The sequence below is a fragment of the Crocodylus siamensis genome, chromosome 3 (assembly GCF_052110815.1).
Source record: "Crocodylus siamensis isolate JL-2025a chromosome 3, ASM5211081v1, whole genome shotgun sequence".
NCBI lineage: Eukaryota > Metazoa > Chordata > Crocodylia > Crocodylidae > Crocodylus > Crocodylus siamensis.
In genome coordinates, this window is record NC_143397.1 from 260,885,410 (window position 1) to 260,908,614 (window position 23,205).

At 51.4% G+C, this 23,205-nt stretch overlaps 1 protein-coding gene across 1 annotated transcript in view; it reads right to left on the reverse strand.

Annotated features, from left to right (window-relative positions):
* The window catches only part of IQANK1 (IQ motif and ankyrin repeat containing 1), a 104,423-nt gene that overhangs the window by 23,424 nt on the left and 57,794 nt on the right, over positions 1–23,205 (reverse strand). Inside the window, exons 7-10 of the mRNA XM_090040980.1 lie at positions 17,179–17,304; positions 15,413–15,552; positions 14,926–14,980; positions 14,166–14,258 (exon numbers count right to left, since the gene is read on the reverse strand). Coding sequence (XP_089897106.1) covers positions 14,166–14,258; positions 14,926–14,980; positions 15,413–15,552; positions 17,179–17,304 — 414 coding nt within the window. The remainder of the gene's footprint in view (positions 1–14,165; positions 14,259–14,925; positions 14,981–15,412; positions 15,553–17,178; positions 17,305–23,205) is intronic.

Genomic DNA, 23,205 nt, shown 5'->3' on the forward strand with positions numbered 1-23,205 from the left:
ACCCCTAGGGAGGCATTTGGAGTCTGGAAGGTGGTCGGGCGCAGGGAGGTGGGCGGCTCAACGCAGGAGCGCCCCCTACTGGCCTGCCACAGGACATACTTATTCCCTGATCCTCTCTCATTGCACATTGGCATTCAGAGGCTGGTGTAAGTGGCTGTGTGACTATTTACCATATTCAGTACCTACTGATGGGCCAATCCCCTTCTGAACTGTGTTAAGCTACCAGCCTCCACAACATACTGAGGCAATTAGTTCCACAAGTTAATTACTCACTGTATGAAAAAAAATTCCTTTTGTTAGTTTTAAACCTACTACTCAATTTCAATCTATTTCCCCTAGTTTTTGTATTGTGAGACAGTAAATAATAGATTCCTACTTACTTTTCCTGAACCATTTAATATTCTGCAAATGGAATAAGATTTCACTATTCCCTGAGGTAACTATTGCAAAACGTATCTATCTTTACAATTAGGAAGTTTCATAGATTTCATAGACATCAGGGCTGGAAGGGACCTCGGGAGATCATCGAGTCCAGCCCCCTGCCCAAAGGGCAGGAAGTCAGCTGGGGTCATAGGATCCCAGCACGATAAGCATCCAATTTACTCTTGAAAGTGTTCAATGTAGGTGCTTGAACCACCTCCACTGGCAGGCTCTTCCAGAAATTTTTCCTTATGTCCAGCCTGAAACGGTCTTGCAGGAGTTTGTGACCGTTCGACCTCGTCATCCCTTGGGGCGCTCTGGTGAACAGATGTTCCCCCAGATCCTGGTGGTCACCCCTGAGAAACTTATAGGTGGCCATCAAATCACCCCTGAGCCTACGCTTTTCCAGGCTAAAGAGTCCCATGGCTCTCAGCCTATCATCATAAGATCTGTTTTCCTGACCTCTGATCATGTGCATGGCTCTCCTCTGGACTCTCTCAAGCTTCTCCACATCCTTTTTGAATTGTGGAGCCCAAAACTGGATGCAGTACTCCAGCTGCGGCCTCACCAAGGCCGAGTACAAGGGGAGAATGACGTCCCGGGATTTGCTTGAGAAGCATCTATGGATGCAAGCCAGCGTTTTGGTCGCTTTACTAGCCGCAGCATCGCACTGCGAGCTCATGTTCATCTTGTGGTCAATGCTGACCCCCAAGTCTCTTTCTTCTGTAGTGCTATCCAACGTAGCACTGCCAAGCCTATAAGGATGCTGCAGGTTTTTCCTCCCAAGGTGGAGAACCTTGCATTTTTCCGTGTTAAACACCATCAGGTTCTCGTCCGCCCATTTGCTGAGCTTGTCCAGGTCAGCCTGGAACACCCGCCTATCTTCTGGCGTGGATGCTTTGCCCCAAAGTTTGGTGTCATCGGCGAACTTGGCCAGTCCACTCCTGACTCCAATGTCCACATCGTTAATGAAGATGTTGAACAGGATGGGTCCCAGGACAGAGCCTTGAGGGACCCCACTGGTCACAGGGCACCACGATGAGTGACTGCCATCAATTACAACCCTCTGGGTCCGACCACGAAGCCAATTTCCCAGCCAGTGGATCGTGGTGGAGCCAAGGCCACAATTGGGCAGTTTGGCCAAGAGGTGATCGTGGGATACCAGATCAAAAGCTTTTTTGAAGTCAAGATATATGACATCAATCTCTTCTCCCTCATCCAGGTGATAGGTCACCTGGTCATAGAAGGAAATGAGATTGGTCAAAGAAGACCTACCCGCAACAAACCCATGCTGGCTATCCCGTAGGATGTTAGCCTGGGCCAGTCCCTAAAATTTAACTTAAATCTTCTTTGCTGCAAGTTAAACCAATTTCATATTGCCCTACCTCCAAGCAGACAGAGAAAAATACTCTTCATCATTTTTATAACCACTTTTTAAATAACGGAACATGTGCCCTCTTAGCCCTCCCTTCAACTTTCCCCCCACAGGTGAGCAGTTGGCAACCTTTTCAAGTGGTAGATAGGACTGCCGCAGCTCAGGTCTGAGGCAGGCAGGCACTAGAACCTGGCCACAACAAAGGCAAAGCTCCATGACCTCAGCTCCATGGCCTAGATCCAAACCCCCTCAGGATGGAGTCTCCCACAACAAACACTTTACGTTTTGTCTTGGGGAGAGTGGGGACAGTAGCTGCAGTTGAGCCTGTGTTGCAGGAGCAGCTGGAGCTGCAAGAGATCCTTATCAGCAATGCTGTTGCCAATCCTGTTGTCCCCCATTCTACATCTGTGCATTTGTTTTCTTTCCATATGTCCATATGTGTAGCTCCTTACATTTATCTTTGCTGAATATTAAACCACACTGGGTGATGCCAGTGCCTCAGAAGGAAATTCTGATTCATCAGGAAACTTCTGAAAAGGAGCTCCAAATAAACAGCTTGGCCACAGTCTTAAAAAACTGAGCAAAAAGGAAGTTTCTTCTACTAAATACTACTGCTGGCTGTGGGCTTGTTGCCTGTCATGGTTGTTACCACAACTGCTGTTGGCTGCTGGCTTCTGGGTGCTCACTGCCACCAAGCAACAACAAAATCATAATGCTCAACTAACAGTCATCAGTGGCTCAATGTCTACCTGGGAGGAGGGATCAAGTCAGGTGTCCAACAGGTCTGTCCTGGAGCTGGTATTGTTCAACATCTTCATTAACAAATTTGTATCAGTAGCAGACCCAGGGACAAGGCGAAGGGCTTTGACCGCATACCTTTTTGGCTATGCCATGCATGCACAATGAGCTCTGAGCTCCTGCTGGAGATTCACGAGAGCAGTGAGCCCTGAGCTCACCAGCTGATTGGGACAGGGTATGCCTGGACCCACCACTTCCATGTGGTTCTGGAGCCCAGGGAATGAGCACTGCTGCTGGTCACCCTCCCTCTTCCGACTGAATCTAGCAGCAGGGGAAAGCGGGGGGGGCGGCGCAGCTGAGACAGTAGCACTCATCCCTGGGCTCTGGAGTTGCATGAAAGCAGGAGGGCAGATCCCCTGCTGAGAGCTCACGGCAGTTGGGGGTCAGGAGCGGAGGGAGCAGGGTGCACGTATGCCCCCTTACCTCGGCGGCGGAGGTAGTGGCAGCAGTGGGGGCAGCAGCAGCTGATCCCCCTAAGGTAAGTGGGGCAGAAGGTGCTGACACAGCTGAGGTGGATCTGAAGGGGAAGCCCTTCAGATCCCTCTTAGTTCAGCCAGCAGGGTGCCATGTTCTTGAGCCACACGCACAAACAGGCACGCTCTGTAAAGGCGCGCTGGCATTTGCGCTGGCGTTTGCGTAAGGCGGGTGGGCAGTAATGGCTCGGAAGGGCGCCTCCAACAAGCAAGAGTAGTAGACTCAGCTCTGCGGACATGGTGCGGATGCAGAGCATAGCTGCTAGGGGCCCCACCCCGGCGGTACCACCGGCCCTGGGCTCTTCTGAGGCCTCCACCCAGACAAAGCTCCTGGTAGGGTCGGCAGCTGCTTGCTCCCGTCTGTGGGGGAGGCTCAGTGGGGTCCCAGCAGCTGGTGGGGGTGGGTGGCCCTGGTGGTTCCCTTGCCTGTCCCTCCTGTGCCCGACTTAGGGCTCTGGAGGAGCAGGTGTGGGAGCTCCAGGCTGAGGTGAGCAGGCTGCGGGGGATCAGGGCTGCAGAGGACGAGATTGACTCATATTTATATTCACTGCAGGACCAGTCATCCAGTGTACAGTCCCCACAGGAGATGCATTCAACAGAGGAGTGGCAGAAGGTATCCACCAGATCCAGGGCTGCTCGGGGTAGTGTGGTGGAGGCTTCCCAGGTACAACTAGGGAACAGATACGAGGCCCTGGCAGCCATGGTGGAGAAGGACGAAGGGGATGCCTCCAGCAGGGAAGATGCCACTCCATGCAAGACACAAGCGGTGCAGAGAGGGAACACATCAGGAGGAAGAAACATCAGGTTCTCGTCATTGGGGACTCCATCCTAAGGGGAACAGAGGGACCCATCTGCCGGTCCAACCCCACGGCATGAGCGGTCTGCTTCATGCCCGGGGCTCGGATTCAGAACATCAGAGAGGATCCCGGCCTACATTTGACCCTCAGACCAGTACCCCATGGTTCTCATCCACGTGGGAACAAACAACATGGCCAGAGGCAACCCAGACCACATCATGAAGGACTTCGAGGCCCTAGGGGCCAAGCTCAAGGAGACAGGGGCACAGGTGGTATTCTCCTCTGTTCTCCCAGTGAGTAGGCATGGACGGCGACATGAGGCCTGCATTGGCAAGGTTAGCCAGCAATTACAGAGTTGGTGCTACCAGGCAGGCCTTGGATTCCTGGATAATGACCCATACTTTCGCGCAGGGAACTTGCTTGGGTGGGATGGGCTACACCTCTCTCCCAAAGGCAAGCGTGTCTTCTCTTCCAGGGTGGCCGTCTCATACACCGAGCTTTAAAATAGATTTGCCGGGGGATGGGGCCACAGGAAGACTTGAGGACACCTCCCAACCAAGACAGGTGACATGCACAAGGAGTACCCAGGTAAGCAACAGGGGTCCAGATAACTCTCAGAATCGGGGGGTGGCACACGCACCAATTCAAGGCCTTAAATCCCTCTACACCAATGCTCATAATATGGGGAATAAGCAGGAGGCACTCACCCTCTGGATAGCTAGTTCAAACCCAGACATAGTAGGGCTTACAGAAACCTGGTGGGATTCATCCCATGACTGGGTGGTTAACATTAGGGGCTATAGACAATACAAGCGGGACAGAATGGGGAGGAAAGGCGGGGGTGTGGTGCTGTACGTCAGACAGCAATACACATCCTCAACTAACAGGATGGGGTCAGAGGAGGGGCAGGCTGAAGTGCTCTGGGTCAGGATACAGGGGGGTTGTGGGGAAAGGGACTTTACACTGGGGGTCTACTACAGACCTCCCAACCAAGGGGAAGAGCTGGATTGCGAATTCTCAGGTCAGCTTGTGGAGGCAGTTAAGGCAAGGGATGTAGTTGTCATGGGTGATCTAAATTACCTGGATATCTGCTGGGGGGAGTAATCAGCCAGGTCTGACCGGTAATGAAGGTTCCTTGCCGAAATGCAGGACCTCCACTTAATCCAGGAGGTGCACAGTCCCACCAGGGGGAATGCCCTCCTGGACCTGGCCCTGGTCACAGACGACAACCTGGTGAGGGGACTCCAGGTCCTCAACTACCTGGGTGACAGCGATCATCGCGTGCTGGAATTCACCATCTAGCACAGGGTGTCAAGGGTCTGCAGCAAGGCAGTAGCCCTTGACTACAAGAGGGACAACTTTAATGAGTTGAGGCGATTAGTGGGCGAGGCACTGGGGTCCTGGAGAGTAGGGGAACTGGGTGCCCAATATGAGTGGTTGTTCCTTAAGGAGATGATACTCAGAGCCCAAGGGGTGACAATCCCAATAAGAAGCAAAGGGGGCAAGAGTGCCCAAAACCCCCCCCGGCTCACCAAGGGCATTTGGGAATGCCTGATTGCCAAAAAGGAGGTGTACACCCAGTGGAAGGGAGGGGCTATCACCAAAGAGGAGTATATGTCCACCACTCGGGTCTGTAGGGAGGCTGTTAGGAAAGCTAAGGCAGATACGGAACTAGGGCTAGCATCAAGGATCAAGGACAACAAAAAGTCCTTTTTTAAATACATAGGGAGTATGAAGAAGGCCCTGGGTAATGTGGGGCCCCCTGCAGGATATGCTTGGCAATCTGGTGGTTGCACCAGAGGAGAAAGCAGACCTCTTTAACAATTTATTTGCCTCCATTTTCTTGTGCAGGGACTGGGACTCCATCCTGAATCTCAGTAGGGGACTCAGGAGAAATTCCACCAGGCCTAGGGTCAGGGAGGACCAAATTAGGGAACTTCTGGAGGGGCTGGGCGTGTTCAGATCAGCAGGTCCAGATGCTCTCCACCCCAGGGTGTTGAGGGAATTGGCAGGGGTTATTGCGGAGCCCCTGGCACAGCTTTATGAGCACTCATGGTGCTCTGGCCAGGTGCCAGACGACTAGAAGAAGGCCAATGTGGTCCCCATTCTTTAAAAAAGGCAAGAGGGAGGACCCAGGCAACTATAGACCCATTAATCTTACTTTAATCCTGGGGAAGCTCTTTGAGAAGATTATCAAGGAACACATCTGTGATGGGCCAGCAGCAGGGATGATGCTCAAGGGCAACCAGCACAGTTTCATTACGGTCAGGTCCTATCAGACCAACCTAATGGCATTCTACAATCAGGTCACAAAATCACTGGATGCAGGTGTCACGGTGGATGTAGTCTTTCTGGACTTCAGGAAGGCCTTTGACACAGTCTCCCACCCCATTCTCATTAAAAAGCTAGGCTACTGTGGCTTTGACGCCTGCACAGTCAGATGAATTCCAAATTGGCTGAGGGGTCATACTCAGAGAGTGGTGGTGGACTTCCAGCTCTAATGTCTATGAAATCTATGAAATCTAAATCATAGTTTCATAGTTGGTAGGGTCAGAAGGGACCTAAGCAAATCATCAAGTCTGACCCCCTGCTTTGGCAGGAAAAAGTACTGGGGTCAAATGACCCCAGCAAGGTGTTCATCTAGCCTTGTCTTAAAGACCCAAGGCCCGCCGCACCAAGGCCCCTGCCCCACCGGAGCTTAGCAACAGGTTCGCACCTCTTGCAGCCCCAGCAGAGCCCACGCAATTGCCAGCTCCCGTAGGCAACCCAGGCTCGACCGCAGCTACTGGCCCCGCTCTCCCCAAGACAAAGCGTAAAGTGTTTGTTGTGGGAGACTCCATCCTGCGGGGCACTGAGGGGGCAATCTGCCGCCCCGACCCCTTAGCCCGGGAAGTCTGCTGCTTCCCGGGGCCCCCATCCGAGACATTGCGGAGAGGATCCCGCAGCTCCTCCGGCCCACAGACCACTACCCCATGCTCCTTATTCATGTGGGCACCAATGACACGGCTCGGAGCACCCCCAGCCAGGTCATGAGGCGCTACAGGGAGTTGAGAGCGGGGCTTAGGGGTCTGGGAGCTCAGGTGGTGTTTTCGTCGCTCCTCCCAGTCTCGGGCTATGGGCTGAGGAGGGAGAGGAGGATCCACACGGTGAACCAAAGACTGCGGCGCTGGTGTTATCGGGAAGGCTTTGGCTTCCATGACCACAGCCCGCTCTTTGGAGAGAGAGGCAGCGAGCTGCTGGGAAGAGATGCCCTCCACCTCTCCCCCCTGGGGAGGAGGCTCTTCTCAGCCAGGCTGGCTGACCTGCTCCACCGGGCTTTAAACTAAGCCCGCTGGGGGATGGGGGGACTACTGCCCCTGCTGGCCCGCTGAACGGCCCTTGCAAAGCCAGCGGACCAAGGCACTTAAGGGGGCACTTAAGGGAGCTCACCCCTGCCCCAGCCCTGGCACAATCTGTGGGCAAGGCAAGAGCCCCCAAGGGCACACTTGCCTGCCTGTACACTAATGCCAGGAGCCTGGGCAACAAGCAGGACGAGCTCGTCCTCCTGCTCAGTGAAAAGAAATATGATGTCATTGGGATAACGGAGACCTGGTGGGACTCCACCCATGACTGGACCACGGGGATAGAGGGCTATACCCTATACAGGAGGAATCGTGTTGACAAAAAGGGCGGGGGTGTAGCTCTCTATGTGAAGGAAAGCTACATGTCCCTGCAAGCTGATGTTGGCGACCGGCATGGACAGCTAGAGACCCTCTGGGTAAAAATTCATGGGGAATTCGGCACAGGGGACACAACGGTGGGAGTCTACTACAGACCTCCCACTCAAAGTCCCGAGCTTGACCAGGAGTTCGCCCGGGAACTGACTGAGGCCGCTTGCTCCAGGACCTTGGTTGTCATGGCTGACTTCAATTACCCAGACATCTCCTGGGAAGATCACTCAGCTAAATCTGAGGGGGCGCAAAGCTTTCTCTCATGCGTGGATGACCTCTACCTGACCCAAGAAGTCTATGGGCCAACGAGAGGCAAAGCGCTGCTTGACCTGGTACTGGCTACGGGGGATGACCTAATTGGCGACCTAGTGATTGATGGGAAGTTGGGTGACAGCGACCACGAGCTGATCACCTTCACCATCCGCCGGAAAGCTGGCAAGTCAGTCAGCAACACAGAAGTCCTTGACTTCAGAAAAGCCGACTTTGACAAGCTCAAGAGGCTAGTCAGTCAGGCCCTCAGGGACCATGACCCCAGGGAGATGGGAGTTCAAGAAGAGTGGTTGCTTCTCAAGGAAGCGATCCTCAGTGCACAAGCTAAATCTATTCCAACACGGAGGAAAGGCAGCAAGAAGGCCCAGCAGCCCCCCTGGCTCTCCAGAGACCTAGCAGACCTACTGTGGCTAAAAACGAAAGCCTACAAAGGATGGAGGATGGGATTCACCTCCAAGGAGGATTACTCCGCGCTGGTCCGGTCCTGCAGGGACCAAGCCAGGAAAGCCAAGGCTGCAACTGAACTCCAACTAGCTTCAGGCATCAAGGACAACAAAAAGTCCTTTTTCAGATCTGTGGGGAGCTGGAGGAAAAGCAAGGGCAATGTTGGACCCCTGCTAAACCAGATGGGGCAACTGACAACTGACACCCAGGAAAAAGGCAACCTATTAAATAGGTACTTTGCGTCAGTCTTTCATCAGTCACACGGGACGCCCATGCCTGCTATGGGACAGGGAAATCTGGGTGAGGGGAATCCCCTACCCTCCATCAATGTTGACCTCATGAAGGAACACCTTGAGAAGCTGGATACCTTCAAGTCAGCTGGCCCTGACAACCTGCACCCCAGGATACTCAAGGAGCTGGCGAGCGTCATAGCCCAGCCCCTGGCACGGATCTTTGAAAACTCCTGGCGCTCTGGTGTAGTGCCCGAAGACTGGAAGAAGGCCAATGTGGTGCCGATCTTCAAGAAAGGGAGGAGAGTGGATCCGGCTAACTACAGGCCCATTAGCTTGACTTCTATCCTGGGGAAGATCTTAGAAAAGTTTATTAAGGAGGCCATCTTTGAGGGACTGGCCCAGGCTAACATTCTAAGGGATAGCCAGCACGGGTTTGTTGCGGGTAGGTCTTCTTTGACCAATCTCATTTCCTTCTATGACCAGGTGACCTATCACCTGGACAAGGGAGAAGAGATTGATGTCATATATCTTGACTTCAAAAAAGCTTTTGATCTGGTATCCCATGATCACCTCTTGGCCAAACTGGCCAGTTGTGGCCTTGGCTCCACCACGATCCACTGGCTGGGAAATTGGCTTCGTGGTCGGACCCAGAGGGTTGTGACTGATGGCAGTCACTCATCGTGGTGCCCTGTGACCAGAGGGGTCCCTCAAGGCTCTGTCCTGGGACCCATACTGTTCAACATCTTCATTAACGATGTGGACATTGGAGTCAGGAGTGGACTGGCCAAGTTCGCCGATGACACCAAACTTTGGGGCAAAGCATCCACGCCAGAAGATAGGCGGGTGTTCCAGGCTGACCTGGACAAGCTCAGCAAATGGGCAGACGAGAACCTCATGGTGTTTAACACGGAAAAATGCAAGGTTCTCCACCTTGGGAGGAAAAACCTGCAGCACCCGTATAGGCTCGGCAGTGCTACGTTGGTTAGCACTACAGAAGAAAAAGACTTGGGGGTCATCATTGACCACAAGATGAACATGAGCCTCCAATGCGATGCTGCGGCTAGTAAAGCGACCAAAACGCTGGCTTGCATCCATAGATGCTTCTCAAGCAAATCCCAGGACGTCATTCTCCCCTTGTACTCGGCCTTGGTGAGGCCGCAGCTGGAGTACTGCGTCCAGTTTTGGGCTCCACAATTCAAAAAGGATGTGGAGAAGCTTGAGAGAGTCCAGAGGAGAGCTATGCACATGATCAGAGGTCAGGAAAACAGATCTTACAATGACAGGCTGAGAGCCATGGGACTCTTTAGCCTGGAAAACGCACAGGCTCAGGGGTGATCTGATGGCCACCTATAAGTTTATCAGGGGTGACCACCAGGATCTGGGGGAACGTCTGTTCACCAGAGCGCCCCAAGGGATGACGAGGTCGAACGGTCACAAACTCCTGCAAGACCGTTTCAGGCTGGACATAAGGAAGAATTTCTTTACTGTCCGAGCCCCCAAGGTCTGGAACAGTCTGCCAGCGGAGGTGGTTCAAGCACCTACATTGAACACCTTCAAGAGTAAATTGGATGCTTATCTTGCTGGGATCCTATGACCCCAGCTGACTTCCTGCCCTTTGGGCAGGGGGCTGGACTCGATGATCTCCCGAGGTCCCTTCCAGCCCTAATGTCTATGAAACTATGAAACCCCCGGGGTAGGAGCAAGCACCACTTCACTTGGAAGTTGGTTCCAGATCCTAGCCTCCCTGACAGTGAAGTAGCGCCTCCTGATGTCTACCCTCTGCCAGCTTATGACTGTTATTTCTAGTCACTCCTGGGAGTGCTGGGGGGAACAGGGACTCTCCCATTCCCCGCAGGTCTCCCTTAGTAAGTTTATAGATGGCCACCAGATCCCCCCTCAGCCTTCTCTTGTGCAGGCTGAACAGGTTCAGGTCCTGTAGCCTCTCCTCATATGGCCTGCCCTGCTGCCCCCTGACCATGCAAATGGCCCTCCTCTGGACCCTCTCTGTGTTGTCCACATCCCTCCTGAAGTGCAGTCCCCAGAACTGGATGCAGTACTCCAGCTGCGGCCTGACCAGTGCCGCGTAGAGGGGAAGGATCACCTCCCTGGACCTGCTCAAGATGCATCTGCAGATGCACAAGGTGAGGTTGGCCTTCCTGACTGGACCCCCACACTGATGGCCCATTTTCATTTTGGCATCAATAATGATTCCAAGATCCTTTTCTGCCCTTGAAGTGATGAGAAGGGAGATCCCCAGCCTGTAGGTCTGCTGCTAGTTCTTCCTCCCCAGATGCAGCACCTTGCACTTGGCAGTGTTAAAATCCATCCTGTTTTCATCTGCTCACCCCTGTAACCTGTCTAGGTCTGATTGCAGCCTAGTCCTCCAAGGGCAAATTCAAGGGATAAAAAGACTCGTAAGAGTAAGAGCAGAGGATGAAACAATGAGCTTCGTAGGAAAGTTATGGACACTCCTTCATTGCAGGTTTTCAAAAAGAAGCTGGACTGGCATTTCTTAGGATGGTTTGATCCTGTATCAGTGCAGAAGGTTGGACTAGGCAACCCCTGCAATCCTGTCCATGTTTCCAAATCTGTTATCCTGCTGAATTGTACTAGAACGGGGGTTGTCAACAGGGGTACTTGAGAAGGCCCTAGGACCCACCCGCCCAGCCAAATGTGGGGGGCGGGGAAAGGTTGCACATGGAGGCTGCCACCACTTGGCATCTGGCCACGCACCACCCCCCTGCTCCGCATCCAGCTGCTGGGGGGTACACAGACCCAAAAAGGTTGAAAACCCCTGCACTAGAATACTTCAGGTAATCTACACATATGTATGGGAGAGGGGGAAGAGATTTGCTTTTATCTATAATCTGAGCAGCTACCTCAATTAAAATCCAAGCTGTAGCCTCTACATTTGCCATGAAGGGATTTGATACTTCCAGTACCAGAGTTACTGTGGAAGAAAGCAGTGAGCCAGTGAGGTCAAACAAAGTATGGCAGAGACGTTTGCTTTTGTGGAGCTCTGGTCACTGTCGATAATTAGAGAGCATGTACAGCTTGGATGATCTCCCCCTCAGACGAAATAAAGTCAATCAGGCTGGCTAGCACAGTCAGGAGAACACGGAACTAATAACAAAAGAAGGTAGAAGCAGACAGCAAATGAGTATTAACTGAGCACAAAAAATCAACCAAGACACAAAGGAGGAGGAAGAGAGGAAATTCTTTAAATAGCCTAAGCAATGCCTAGTAGCACACCAATGCTGGGAGGCAGGGAATAAGCCAGAGGAACTGAAACTATTCATTTGTGAGCAAAAGTCCGATGTAGTTGATATTACTGAAGTCTGCTGAGATGCTTCACCTGTTTGGAATCCTGAAAATGGTTGTGCATGGGCAGTCCTACCTCATAGCAAGGGCATCCAACTCCAGGCTGCTGCTGCCATGGAGCAAACAGCCCCATGCACCTGTTTTCAGGAGGAACATCAGAGCCCAACAGAAGTGGAACACCTTCCTGCATCAGGTAAGGAGGCAAGCATACTGTTCTGCAGCAGCCACTTCTCAGTTTGGCTCTGACATGCATCCTGAAAGCAGAGGTGCTCAGGGCAGTTCCACCTGCTCTGCACACATCTATTTCCTGGAGACACTATGCAGAGGTGTCTCAGAAAAGGCCACAAGAGCACATGCTCCTGTCACAGCCCCTTCCCAATCTGGATTTGTAGTTCCACCTGGCTGTGGCAGAAGCACCCTGGTGAGAACCACTAATTCAGATAGCATGGGTGTGGGAGGGGGACTCCTGTCTCTTGTTTTGCCCTTTTAACATATATTTTTAAAAACAGCAAAGTTATCCATGGAAGAAACCCATTACATAAAGAGTTTAGTTCTCAGTGCGTGCAGTCACTTGACCCCAGCATGATTTTGGTCCGAGTGGATGGGAACTATAAAGTATGTAAATGACTGGCTTGTACTAGCACTGCAGCTTTGAAATCTCAGTGTCAAAAAAGTTTGTAGCTATATAATTACAAACCATGGCAGGGTACTGGACTTGATGATCTTACAGATCCCTTCCAGTCCTTCTTTCTATGATTCTATGAAACATGATCCTATGTTTTATGGATTATTTTTACTAACAAAACACAGAGCCGCATAGCTCTATTGTAAAACAACAAAGCTTGTGCCTCCAATTTCAAAGGTACTGTGATGTATGCCTTTGTATGCAGAACACGGAAAGCAAGGCTTGGACTGAGAAATGGCTTGAAACTCTACAAGGCCTGATGCAGTACAACAGTGGATCTCAACTGGGATGCCACAAAATTCAAACAGGCTGCCCAGACTCTAAAAAGGTTGAGAACCACAGCTTTAGGTAATGGCACACAAGGGAACAGCATGCCTAGCATAATGGCTGGCTGCCTTGGACTCTGAAGCCTGAAGGGGTAGCTACCACTTATAGCTTGGGTTACAGAGCACACTAGAGAACAGGACTGGCTGCTAAACACCTCTCTACAGTGCGTAGGAAGAAACTATCTTTTTACAGGGGACTTCAACCTGAGCGAGGCATGTGGGAAGTCTCATGTCATCAGTACTACAGCAACTTTGGAATTTCTCAGTATTAAAGAGAACAATTTCTTAACTCCAAAATTTCTTGACTCCATTGGATCCAACACAGGGAAAATCTTCATTAGGTTTTGTCTTGACAGCTAAACAGAACTGATACAACTAAGTTACCAATAATCTTTAGATCCAGGTCACTGGACCTTGATCACATTCTTTATGTACAAAAAGAATAAAGTTCAAACCAACTATGTACGTACACACAGACAAACAGATCCAGAGACGATGCACTAGAACAGCTGCCTCCCCTTTCAGATTGGATCACATCCCAGGAGCCTCTGGGAAGTTTTTTTAAGTCCCCAAAGCATGTAAGAACCCTCCTCCTTCCCCTCCATGCTCGGAGACAGGCCCCTTCTCCTCCCAGACCTGCTGTATTTCCTGCTGGGGGAGGGCATGGCAGAAGGGGATGCATCTCTGAACATGGAGAGGAAGAGAGGAAATATTTCCTACTTTAGGGACTTTACAGAAGTTCCTAGAGGCTCCAGCAGTGCAGTCTTTCCACACCATAGGATTGTGGAGGGAAGAGGCTGGTCTGGAAGCTGGGATGCAGGCACCCCTGCAGCAGGAGTGGCTGCTCCTGCATGACCATTTTCCAAATCCTGGATCTGCACCTGGGGCTTTGAAAGGGCCACATTCACAAAGCTGAAAACAATTATGAGCCAATCATTTAGAAAACAGAATTTAAACAGAAACTGTGAATGATAATTAGGAATTACTAGAGAACAATCTTTAGATACTCAAAAAGCCACACGTTCACAACTGAGGGGAAAAAAGGCAACCTTGTTTAAAGAAAACCATCTGGCTTATGGAAGAAGGAGATAGCTATAAAAATAAACAACTAGCAACTGGAAGAAAGGGAACATTGACAGTAATGGCGGTAAATGAGGCAATGGAAACCAAAAGGACAGACCTTCCCAAGAGGCAGCATGAAACTCATAAACCTGCCTCCTCCTCCTTGGAGCTAATAGAGGAAAGGTACCTGGAGCCTCTGTGTTGTACCCTTCTCTAAAGCCTAGAAGGACAGAGAAAGTAGGAAGCCTCACCTGCAGGGTTACCTCTCTGTTGCCCATCTGCTTTCTCTGACATTTGTCATGCTCTGTGATCCTCCTGTTTAGTTCAAGGTATGCCTGCTGCAGCTGCATGGGGAGAAAGAGGAGACAGATGGGAAAGATAATCTAACATAATATCCGTAACATCTGTTACAGATTGAAACTAGGCCTATCAGGGTGGGAAAGCACAGCCTCCACCACTTTGGGAGATGGGAAATTCCATCTTCCTATGCTCCAGGGAAGGTTGGGACTTTTCTGCCACAGAGGGAATAACCCTCTGGGGTCAGGACATGAAACTGGGGCTGCCTAGCTGGAACAGCAAAAGGTCAAATGGGCTAAAGAGTAGGAGGGTAGGTGGGCTGGCCCTGTCTGTGCAGGTACAACTGAAGCAAGGATGACTTTGTACTGAACATGCACTGTGAGGGATACAGGACACTCCCCCTCAGTTCCTTCTCTTGCAGAGGCAATAGCTACACATCTGGGTTTTCTCTCTGCAGGACAAACCAGTCTCCTACCAATGACAAAGACTAGCCACTTCTGCGCATCTCCTTGACCACTTGCTGGCAGCTCCAAAAGCTGTAGTTCAAGAGATCAGCATCAAAGTGGCATCAACTCTACCCCAATTCTGTCAGGGACCAAGTGAGCCAGATAGTTGGGCACTTGGGTAGACGTCACCTGCTGCCTGACTGGGAGGACTGGAAATGGAAGACTACTGACACCTAGGAGGGTTGTCCAATACAAGCACAGAACTGACCTCCTTGTTACACTTCTCCTGCTCCTTCACCAGCTGCTCCACCTCCTCATTCATTCTGCAGGAAGAACATGCACTTCAGTCCTGCAAGCCCTCATGCTGGGGAACACTGCAGCAGTCTCTGGATTCCCACCCCAATTCTAAAGGATGTCCTGACCAGACAGGGAAGGAAAGAGGAAACCAATGATATCGCCACCTCCAGGGCATCAATGGGCTCTTGAGAATATCTGGGACTCAAACCTGGGGTTCCTCCTTTCACCCCTTTTTATCTTACTGCTTCTGTCTCTCTCTTATCTTTCCCTTTTTGCCTTCTCCGTCTCATTAAGCCAAGTTGTGAAACACCATACGCCAGTCAAAGGCAAAAAATCCTGGTATAACACAGGGTTTGCAGGATTGCTGTAGAACCATCACAAGGATGGAGTGGGAAACACTGCAATGGCTGTATCTTCCTGTCCTCCCTCTCCTGACTGGGTTGGAGTACACGTCTCACCGGTGAGTTTCAGCATCTTTCAGCTTCTTTTCCTGCAAAGCTCTTCTCTGCTGCTCTGACTCCATCTTCTGCAGCATCAGTTCTGTCAAGCCGATATCCCAGGATTGAAAGATGGCAACCAAGCTGTCCAAAGAAGCAACCTATTGGACATACGAGCACCTTTCAGTTGGCAAGACCAGTGAGCAATGGCTGGGAATGACCCTCTATTCTCTCATCTCACAAGCATGAACAGTAAATGGCAGGGCTGAAGACAACCCCCAGCTCAGCAACATAGGCACACTCTACCACAGTGAGGAACACAACACCATGCTTCAGCTGCACATGCACCAAGCATTAGGGCAGGAATACGAGCCCCAACTCAGCACAAGTGCTGGGAACCTGTCTCCAAATGGGAGCAAGGAAAGAAAAGGGACTGGAATTACGGGAGCTATCTAGAGTGCTGTGGCAAAGATCATTATCCTGACCTGTCCTTTTGACCATGTCATCCTTCTTGCCATTGGCTCTCCCAGCTCTATCACATCTAATAGAAGCTGCACGTCTTCACTTTCAAGGCCAGCTCTAATTCAGTATGGCAGCACTAGCCTCCACTGCTCACTCATCAGATTTACAGATACTCTGGGCTTTCTCCCCTGCTGCCCCCCATATCCAGAAGCAGCAGCTCACAGACATTAGTAAACTGACCTCCTTTTCCTTTTTCAAATATCTCACTAAAAACCCTTTGCTGCGATGTTTAGAAAAAAATCAACAGCCAGTAGGCCACCGGTATACTGAGGACACTGCCCATCATGTTGACCAGTATTTGTTCCTTCTGTGCTCCCCTACCTGTCTGTCCATCTGTCTTCACCTGCTGTTTCTTGTCTTACGCTTAGCTTTGTGGTACAGTAATACAAAAAGCTATAACACAGGGATCACTAGACCTGTGTATTCTCCTTATTTCTATCCTGAGGGTCTTTCCTATCAACACTGTTTTCTTTTCATTTGTGAATGAAATAGATGGGTTGACATATCCCTACCTGATAGCTAAAACAATCCATTACTGCAGTACAAAAGTGACTACTGATCAGCCTCTGCTCACATAATTCTAACAACTACACTGAAAATAAAAGGCACACAAGACTCAACTATCAAGTCCTGTTCCTGATTGAAAATGTTGTACTTGATCCTGTCACTCCTCTGATTACTAGAGCTAACACTAGAGAAAGGAGGGTGTATTTTTCCATTTCTTCAATTTTATTATGAGTAACTGACAGCTCTATGAATAGGGACAGCACTGCATTTCTCCTTGTACTGCCAGTTAATTTCTCATCCTTTTTGTATAGGTCCACACACAGCAACGGGAAAAAGCACAATAAGTGAAGAACGGTGATGTAAGGTAGCAGTGCCCAGTCATTTTCCCCCACTTAGGCTGAATAGAGGGTGCTTAATCTGTCCATGGGCCAGATTGGGGTGGAAGGCCCAATTCAGCATGTCGGGGGGTTGGGGAACAGCCCAGTCCTGATCTGGCCATATGAGGCAGGGGAGGAAGGCATGACCCAGCCATGATCCAGCTGTGGGGGGGAGTGGGAGGCATGTCTCAGCCCCAATCCAGGGCATGGGAATTTGGCAACGAAGAAAGGTGGCAGTATTACTTGCCACTGCTCTCCTGCCACCAAATTTCCCAACACATGGGGAGCCCCATGGGCCTTTGCAGGCCACATCTGGCCTATGGGCCACAGGTTGAGCACCTCTGATGTAAGGGGAAAGAAAACATTAAGAACTGCTTCTACCTGTTCAGGTGTGTTGCCATCATCAGCATAAATTCTGGGGTCTGCTCCATATGGAAGAAGCATCTCCACTGCAGCCAGGTGACCCCCAAAAGCAGCACGATAAAGAGGGGTCCTGCCAAAAGCTCCCTACACAAATAAAAAAGGATGAGTGTATGGAAAATGGTATCTGCAGTACTACACAGGGTAACCTGCCATTGTTAAGCTTCTCACCTCACCTTCACAGCTCTGCACACCTTTGCCTACCTACATAAAGGATGAGAGATGAAGCCCTATCTTCAGCAGCAGAAGTGGGATTCAGCACAGCATTATTAGGGCAATCTGTAACCCAAGGAGACACCCATGCATGGGATCCCTGCCCTCTGTACCCCAGCCCCCCACTTAAGAGCAGCCTGTTGGGCCAGTAGGTAGACTACCTCTGCTTCTCTTCATCTCCCTCCTTTAGAGCACCACCTCCTGCCCCAGGGAATGAAAGTCCAATAGGAATAGTGTCAGAGTAGAGAACACCCACACACCCACATTAAGACAGCAGTTGCTGACAGGTTGCTCCATAACATGATGCTACCATTGCCATCCTCTCCCTGTTTTCCTGGTCACTCTTGAGACATCTCTTATGATTCCAGATTATCAAGAAATACCATTCTTGCACCTTCTCTTGTTTGGGGTACTGGTGTAGAAACTGTGTCACCCTCCTCTGTTACACTGGTTACAGTCATTCCTTTCTGGGTTTGTACATCTTCCTGGCACCATTTCACTTTACTTTACCTCTCTCACCTCCCCTTCACTACAGGATGGTTGCATCTGATTTTTCTCAGGCGTTCATTCCATGCAATACAAAATAACAAAGCTACTGGGAGATGCTGCAGTGGTTCTGGTCTCCTTCCTTTGTGTGCCATGCAGAGTACATCAGAGCAAGCAACTGCTCTCTCATGGGTCTCTAGCACAGTGGGACTGCCTCAGTTACACTTGAGCCACATTTTATAGCTTTACTCAAGTAACTATGGGACTATAAAAACATTAAATGGAAATAAAGTCTGCCTTCATCATGTCACTCCTGCATCTGGATTTTCACAGCCACAGAAACTGGCTCCTGCCCCACTAACATCAGCAGGCCTGAACACAGTGAACTCCTACTTTTAGAAGAGAAATAAGTTAGGCATGAAGGCACAGGGTCCTAATGTGATCCCAAGAGGTGACTAGAAAAATGGTGATGGATCTCTGTGCCAGAGGACAGAAGGACTACAAGAGAGGATAACAGATTTTCATAGATTTCATAGACATCAGGGCTGGAAGGGACCTTGGGAGATCATCGAGTCCAGCCCCTTGCCCAAAGGGCAGGAAGTCAGCTGGGGTCACAGGATCCCAGCAAGATAAGCATCCAATTTACTCTTGAAGGTGTTCAATATAGGTGTAGTAAAGCGTTTTGGTCGCTTTACTAGCCACAGCATCACATTGGAGGCTCATGTTCATCTTGTGGTCAATGATGACCCCCAAGTCTCTTTCTTCTGTAGTGCTATCCAACGTAGCACTGCCGAGCCTATAAGGATGCTGCAGGTTTTTCCTCCCAAGGTGGAGAACCTTGCATTTTTCAGTGTTAAACACCATCGTCGGGGGAGGGGGAAGATGAGGGCGGAGGAGACGATGAACTACCAGGCCCAGCAACAGCCAGCGAGCCCAGACCAATGGTCAAAAGGGAGAAACAGGTAAGTGATGGGGGACGGGGCATTGCTGAGACTAGGGGGTCAGTGGGCACAACCGCTGGAGGCCTCAAATGCCTCTACACGAATGCTCGAAGTATGGGGAAGAAGCAGGAGGAACTTGCCCTCCTCCTAGCTGTCACCAGCCCTGACATAGTGGGGATCACAGAAACGTGGTGGGACTCATCGCATGACTGGGCGGTGAGTGTCAAGGGCTATAGGCTATACAGGAGGGACAGGATAGGAAGGAAAGGTGGAGGAGTAGCACTCTACATCAAGGAGGAATATACTTCCTCGTTAATTAGCAAGGGGGTAGAAAGGGGAACCCTGAGGTGCTCTGGGTTAGAGTAAAAGGCAGTCCAGGGGATAGAGACTTAACGGTGGGAGTCTCCTATAGACCTCCCAACCAGGGAGAAGAGCTCGACCAGGAATTCTTAGGTCAGCTCGCAGAGGCAGTGAGGGCTAAGGATGTGGTCATCATGGGGGACCTGAACTTCCCAGACATCTGCTGGGAAGAGCAGTCAGCCAAGTCTGATCGCTCACGTCGGTTCTTAGCCAGAGTGCAGGACCTCCATCTAACCCAGGAGGTGCACAGCCCCACCAGGGGAGACGCCTTGTTGGACCTGGCGCTGGCCACGGGTGATGACCTGGTGAGGGGGCTGCGGGTGATGGGCCACCTGGGAGACAGTGATCATCGCTTGCTGGAATTCACCATCCAGCGTAAGGTGGCAAAGGGCTGCAGCAAGGCAACAGCCCTAGACTTTAGGAGGGCTGACTTCAACAAGCTAAGGAGGATCGTTGGGGAAGCGCTGAGGACCCAGAGGGGAAGGGAACCAGATGTCGAAGGTGAGTGGTTGCTCCTTAAGGAGACGATCCTCCATGCCCAAAGGGAGGTAATCCCAACAAGGGTCAAAGGGAGCAGGAGGGCACATAAACCCCCATGGCTCACTAGGAGCATCCGGGAATGTCTCCTTGCTAAAAGGGAGGCATACACCCAATGGAGGGATGGGGTCATCACAAAGAAGGACTATGTTACAGTCGCCCGAGGATGTAGGGGAGCAGTCAGGAAGGCCAAGACAGAGATGGAGATAGGACTAGCTTCCCGGATTAAGGACAATAAGAAGTCCTTCTTCAAATACATAGGGGGTAAAAAGAGGGTCCCGGGTAATGTGGGGCCCCTGCAGGACACGATGGGCAACTTAGTCGTCACGCCAGATGACAAAGCTAACATATTTAACGATTTCTTTGCCTCTGTCTTCCTAAGTAGGGACCAGTTCAGCCACCTCCCTGCTGGGCCCCCCTCGGGCCCCGGGAGAGACACGCCTGGGCCAGGGGTTAGCGAGGAGTTAGTTAGGGTACTTCTGGAGAGGCTGGACGTGTTCAAGTCCGCTGGTCCGGACGATCTTCACCCTAGGGTTCTACAGGAACTGGCCGGGGTCATTGCGGGACCCCTGGCGCGGCTCTATGAGCACTCGTGGTGCTCTGGCGAGGTGCCGGAGGACTGGAAGAGGGCCAATGTGGTCCCTATCTTCAAAAAGGGAAAAAAAGAGGACCCGGGAAATTACAGGCCAGTTAGTCTTACCTCAATCCCGGGTAAGCTCTTTGAAAAAATTATCCTGGCACACATCCAGGAGGGCCTTGCGGGGGAATGCATGCTCAGGGGCAACCAACATGGGTTCATCAGTGGCGGGTCTTGTCAGACCAACCTGGTGGCCTTTTACGATCAGGTCACCAAATCATTAGACGCAGGGGTTGCTGTGGATGTAGTCTTTCTGGACTTCCGGAAGGCTTTCGACACTGTCTCTCACCCTGTCCTCATCAAAAAGCTGGGAGACTGTGGTGTCGATGCCCACACGGTCAAATGGGTCGCCAACTGGTTGGAGGGCCGCACCCAGAGGGTGGTAGTGGATGGGTTCTTCTCGACCTGGAAGGACGTGGGCAGTGGGGTTCCGCAGGGCTCGGTCCTCGGGCCCGCACTGTTCAACATCTTCATCAGTGACTTGGATGAGGGGGTAGAAAGCACCCTGTTCAAGTTTGCTGATGACACTAAGATGTGGGGGGATGTGGGTGCACTAGAAGGGTGCAATAGGCTACAAGCTGACCTTGACAGGTTGCAACGGTGGGCGGATGAGAATAGGATGGGGTTTAACACTGATAAGTGCAAGGTGTTGCACATGGGGAGGAAGAACCGGCACCACACTTACAGGTTGGGGAACTCCCCTCTTGCCAGCACGGAGACGGAAAAGGATCTTGGAGTCGTCATTGACTCAACGATGAACATGGGCCGGCAGCGTGGGGAGGCAGTCAAGAAGGCCAACCGTACCCTGTCATGCATCCACAGATGCATCTCGAGCAGGTCCAGGGAGGTGATCCTCCCCCTCTATGCGGCACTGGTCAGGCCGCAGCTGGAGTACTGCGTCCAGTTCTGGGCGCCACACTTCAAGAGGGACGTGGACGATATGGAAAGAGTTCAGAGGAGGGCCACTCGTATGATCAGGGGTCAGCAGGGCAGGCCTTATGAGGAGAGGCTACGGGACCTGAACCTGTTTAGCCTCCACAAGAGAAGGTTAAGGGGGGACGTTGTGGCCTGCTACAAACTGGTCAGGGGGGATCAGCAGGTATTGGGGGAGTCCCTGTTCCCCCGTGCGCTGCCAGGAGTGACCAGGAATAACGGTCACAAGCTGGCGGAGGGTAAGTTTAGATTAGATATTAGGAGGCGCTACTTCACAGTCCGGGCGGCTAGGGCCTGGAACCAGCTTCCAGGGGAAGTGGTGCAGGCTCCTAGCCTGGGGATTTTTAAAAGGAAGTTAAATGAGCACCTTGCCGGGGTCATCTGACCCCGGTGCTCTTTCCTGCCAAGGCAGGGGGTCGGACTAGATGATCTTCCTAGGTCCCTTCCGACTCTAGCTACTATGAAACTATGAAACTATCAGGTTCTCGTCTGCCCATTTGCTGAGCTTGTCCAGGTCAGCCTGGAACACCTGCCTATCTTCTGGCGTGGATGCTTTGCCCCAAAGTTTGGTGTCATCGGTGAACTTGGCCAGTCCACTCCTGACTCCAATGTCCACATCATTAATGAAGATGTTAAACAATACGGGTCCAAGGACAGAGCCTTGAGGGACCCCACTGGTCACAGGGCACCACGATGAGTGATTGCCATCAATTACAACACTCTGGGTCTGACCATGGAGCCAGTTTCCCAGCCAGCGGATCGTGGTGGAGCCAAGGCCACAACTGGCCAGTTTGGCCAAGAGATGATCATGGGATACCAGATCAAAAGCTTTTCTGAAGTCAGGATATATGACATCAATCTCTTTTCCCTCGTCCAGGTGATAGGTCACCTGGTCGTAGAAGGAAATGAGATTGGTCAAACAAGACCTACCCGCAACAAACCCGTGCTGGCTATCCCCTAGGATGTTAGCCTGGGCCAGTCCCTCAAGGATGGCCTCCTTAATAAACTTTTCTAAGATCTTCCCCAGGATAGAAGTCAGGCGAATGGGCCTGTAGTTAGCCGGATCCACTCTCCTCCCTTTCTTGAAGATCGGCACCACATTGGCCTTCTTCCAGTCTTCGGGCACTACATCAGAGCACCAGGAGTTTTCGAAGATCCATGCCAGGGGCTGGGCTATGACTCTCGCCAGCTCCTTGAGTACCCTGGGGTGCAGATTGTCAGGGCCGGCTGACTTGAAGGTATCCAGCTTCTCAAGGTGTTCCTTCACGAGGTCAGCATTTATGGAGGGTAGGGGATCCCCATTACCCGGATCTCCCTGTCCCATAGCAGGCATGGGCGTCCCATGGGACTGATGAAAGACTGACGCAAAGGATCTATTTAATAGGTTGGCTTTTTCCTGGGCGTCAGTTGTCAGTTGCCCCATCTGGTTTAGCAGGGGTTCAGCGTTGCCCTTGCTTTTCCTCTGGCTCCCCACATATCTGAAAAAGGACTTTTTGTTGTCCTTGATGCTTGAAGCTAGTTAGAGTTCAGTTGCAGCCTTGGCTTTCCTGGTTTGGTCCCTGCAGGACCGGACCAGTGCAAAATAGTCCTCCTTGGAGGTGAATCCCATCCTCCATCCTTCGTAGGCTTTCCCTTTTAGCCACAGGAGGTCCGCTAGGTCCCTGGAGAGCCAGGAGGGCTGCTGTGCCTTCTTGCTGCCTTTCCTCCGTGTTGGGATAGATTTAGCCTGTACATTGAGGATCATTTCCTTGAGAAGCAACCACTCTTCTTGAACTCCCATCTCCTTGGGGTCATGGTCCCTAAGGGCCTCACCGACAAGCCTCTTGAACTTGTTAGACTTCATAGATTTCATAGACATTAGGGCTGGAAGGGACCTGGGGA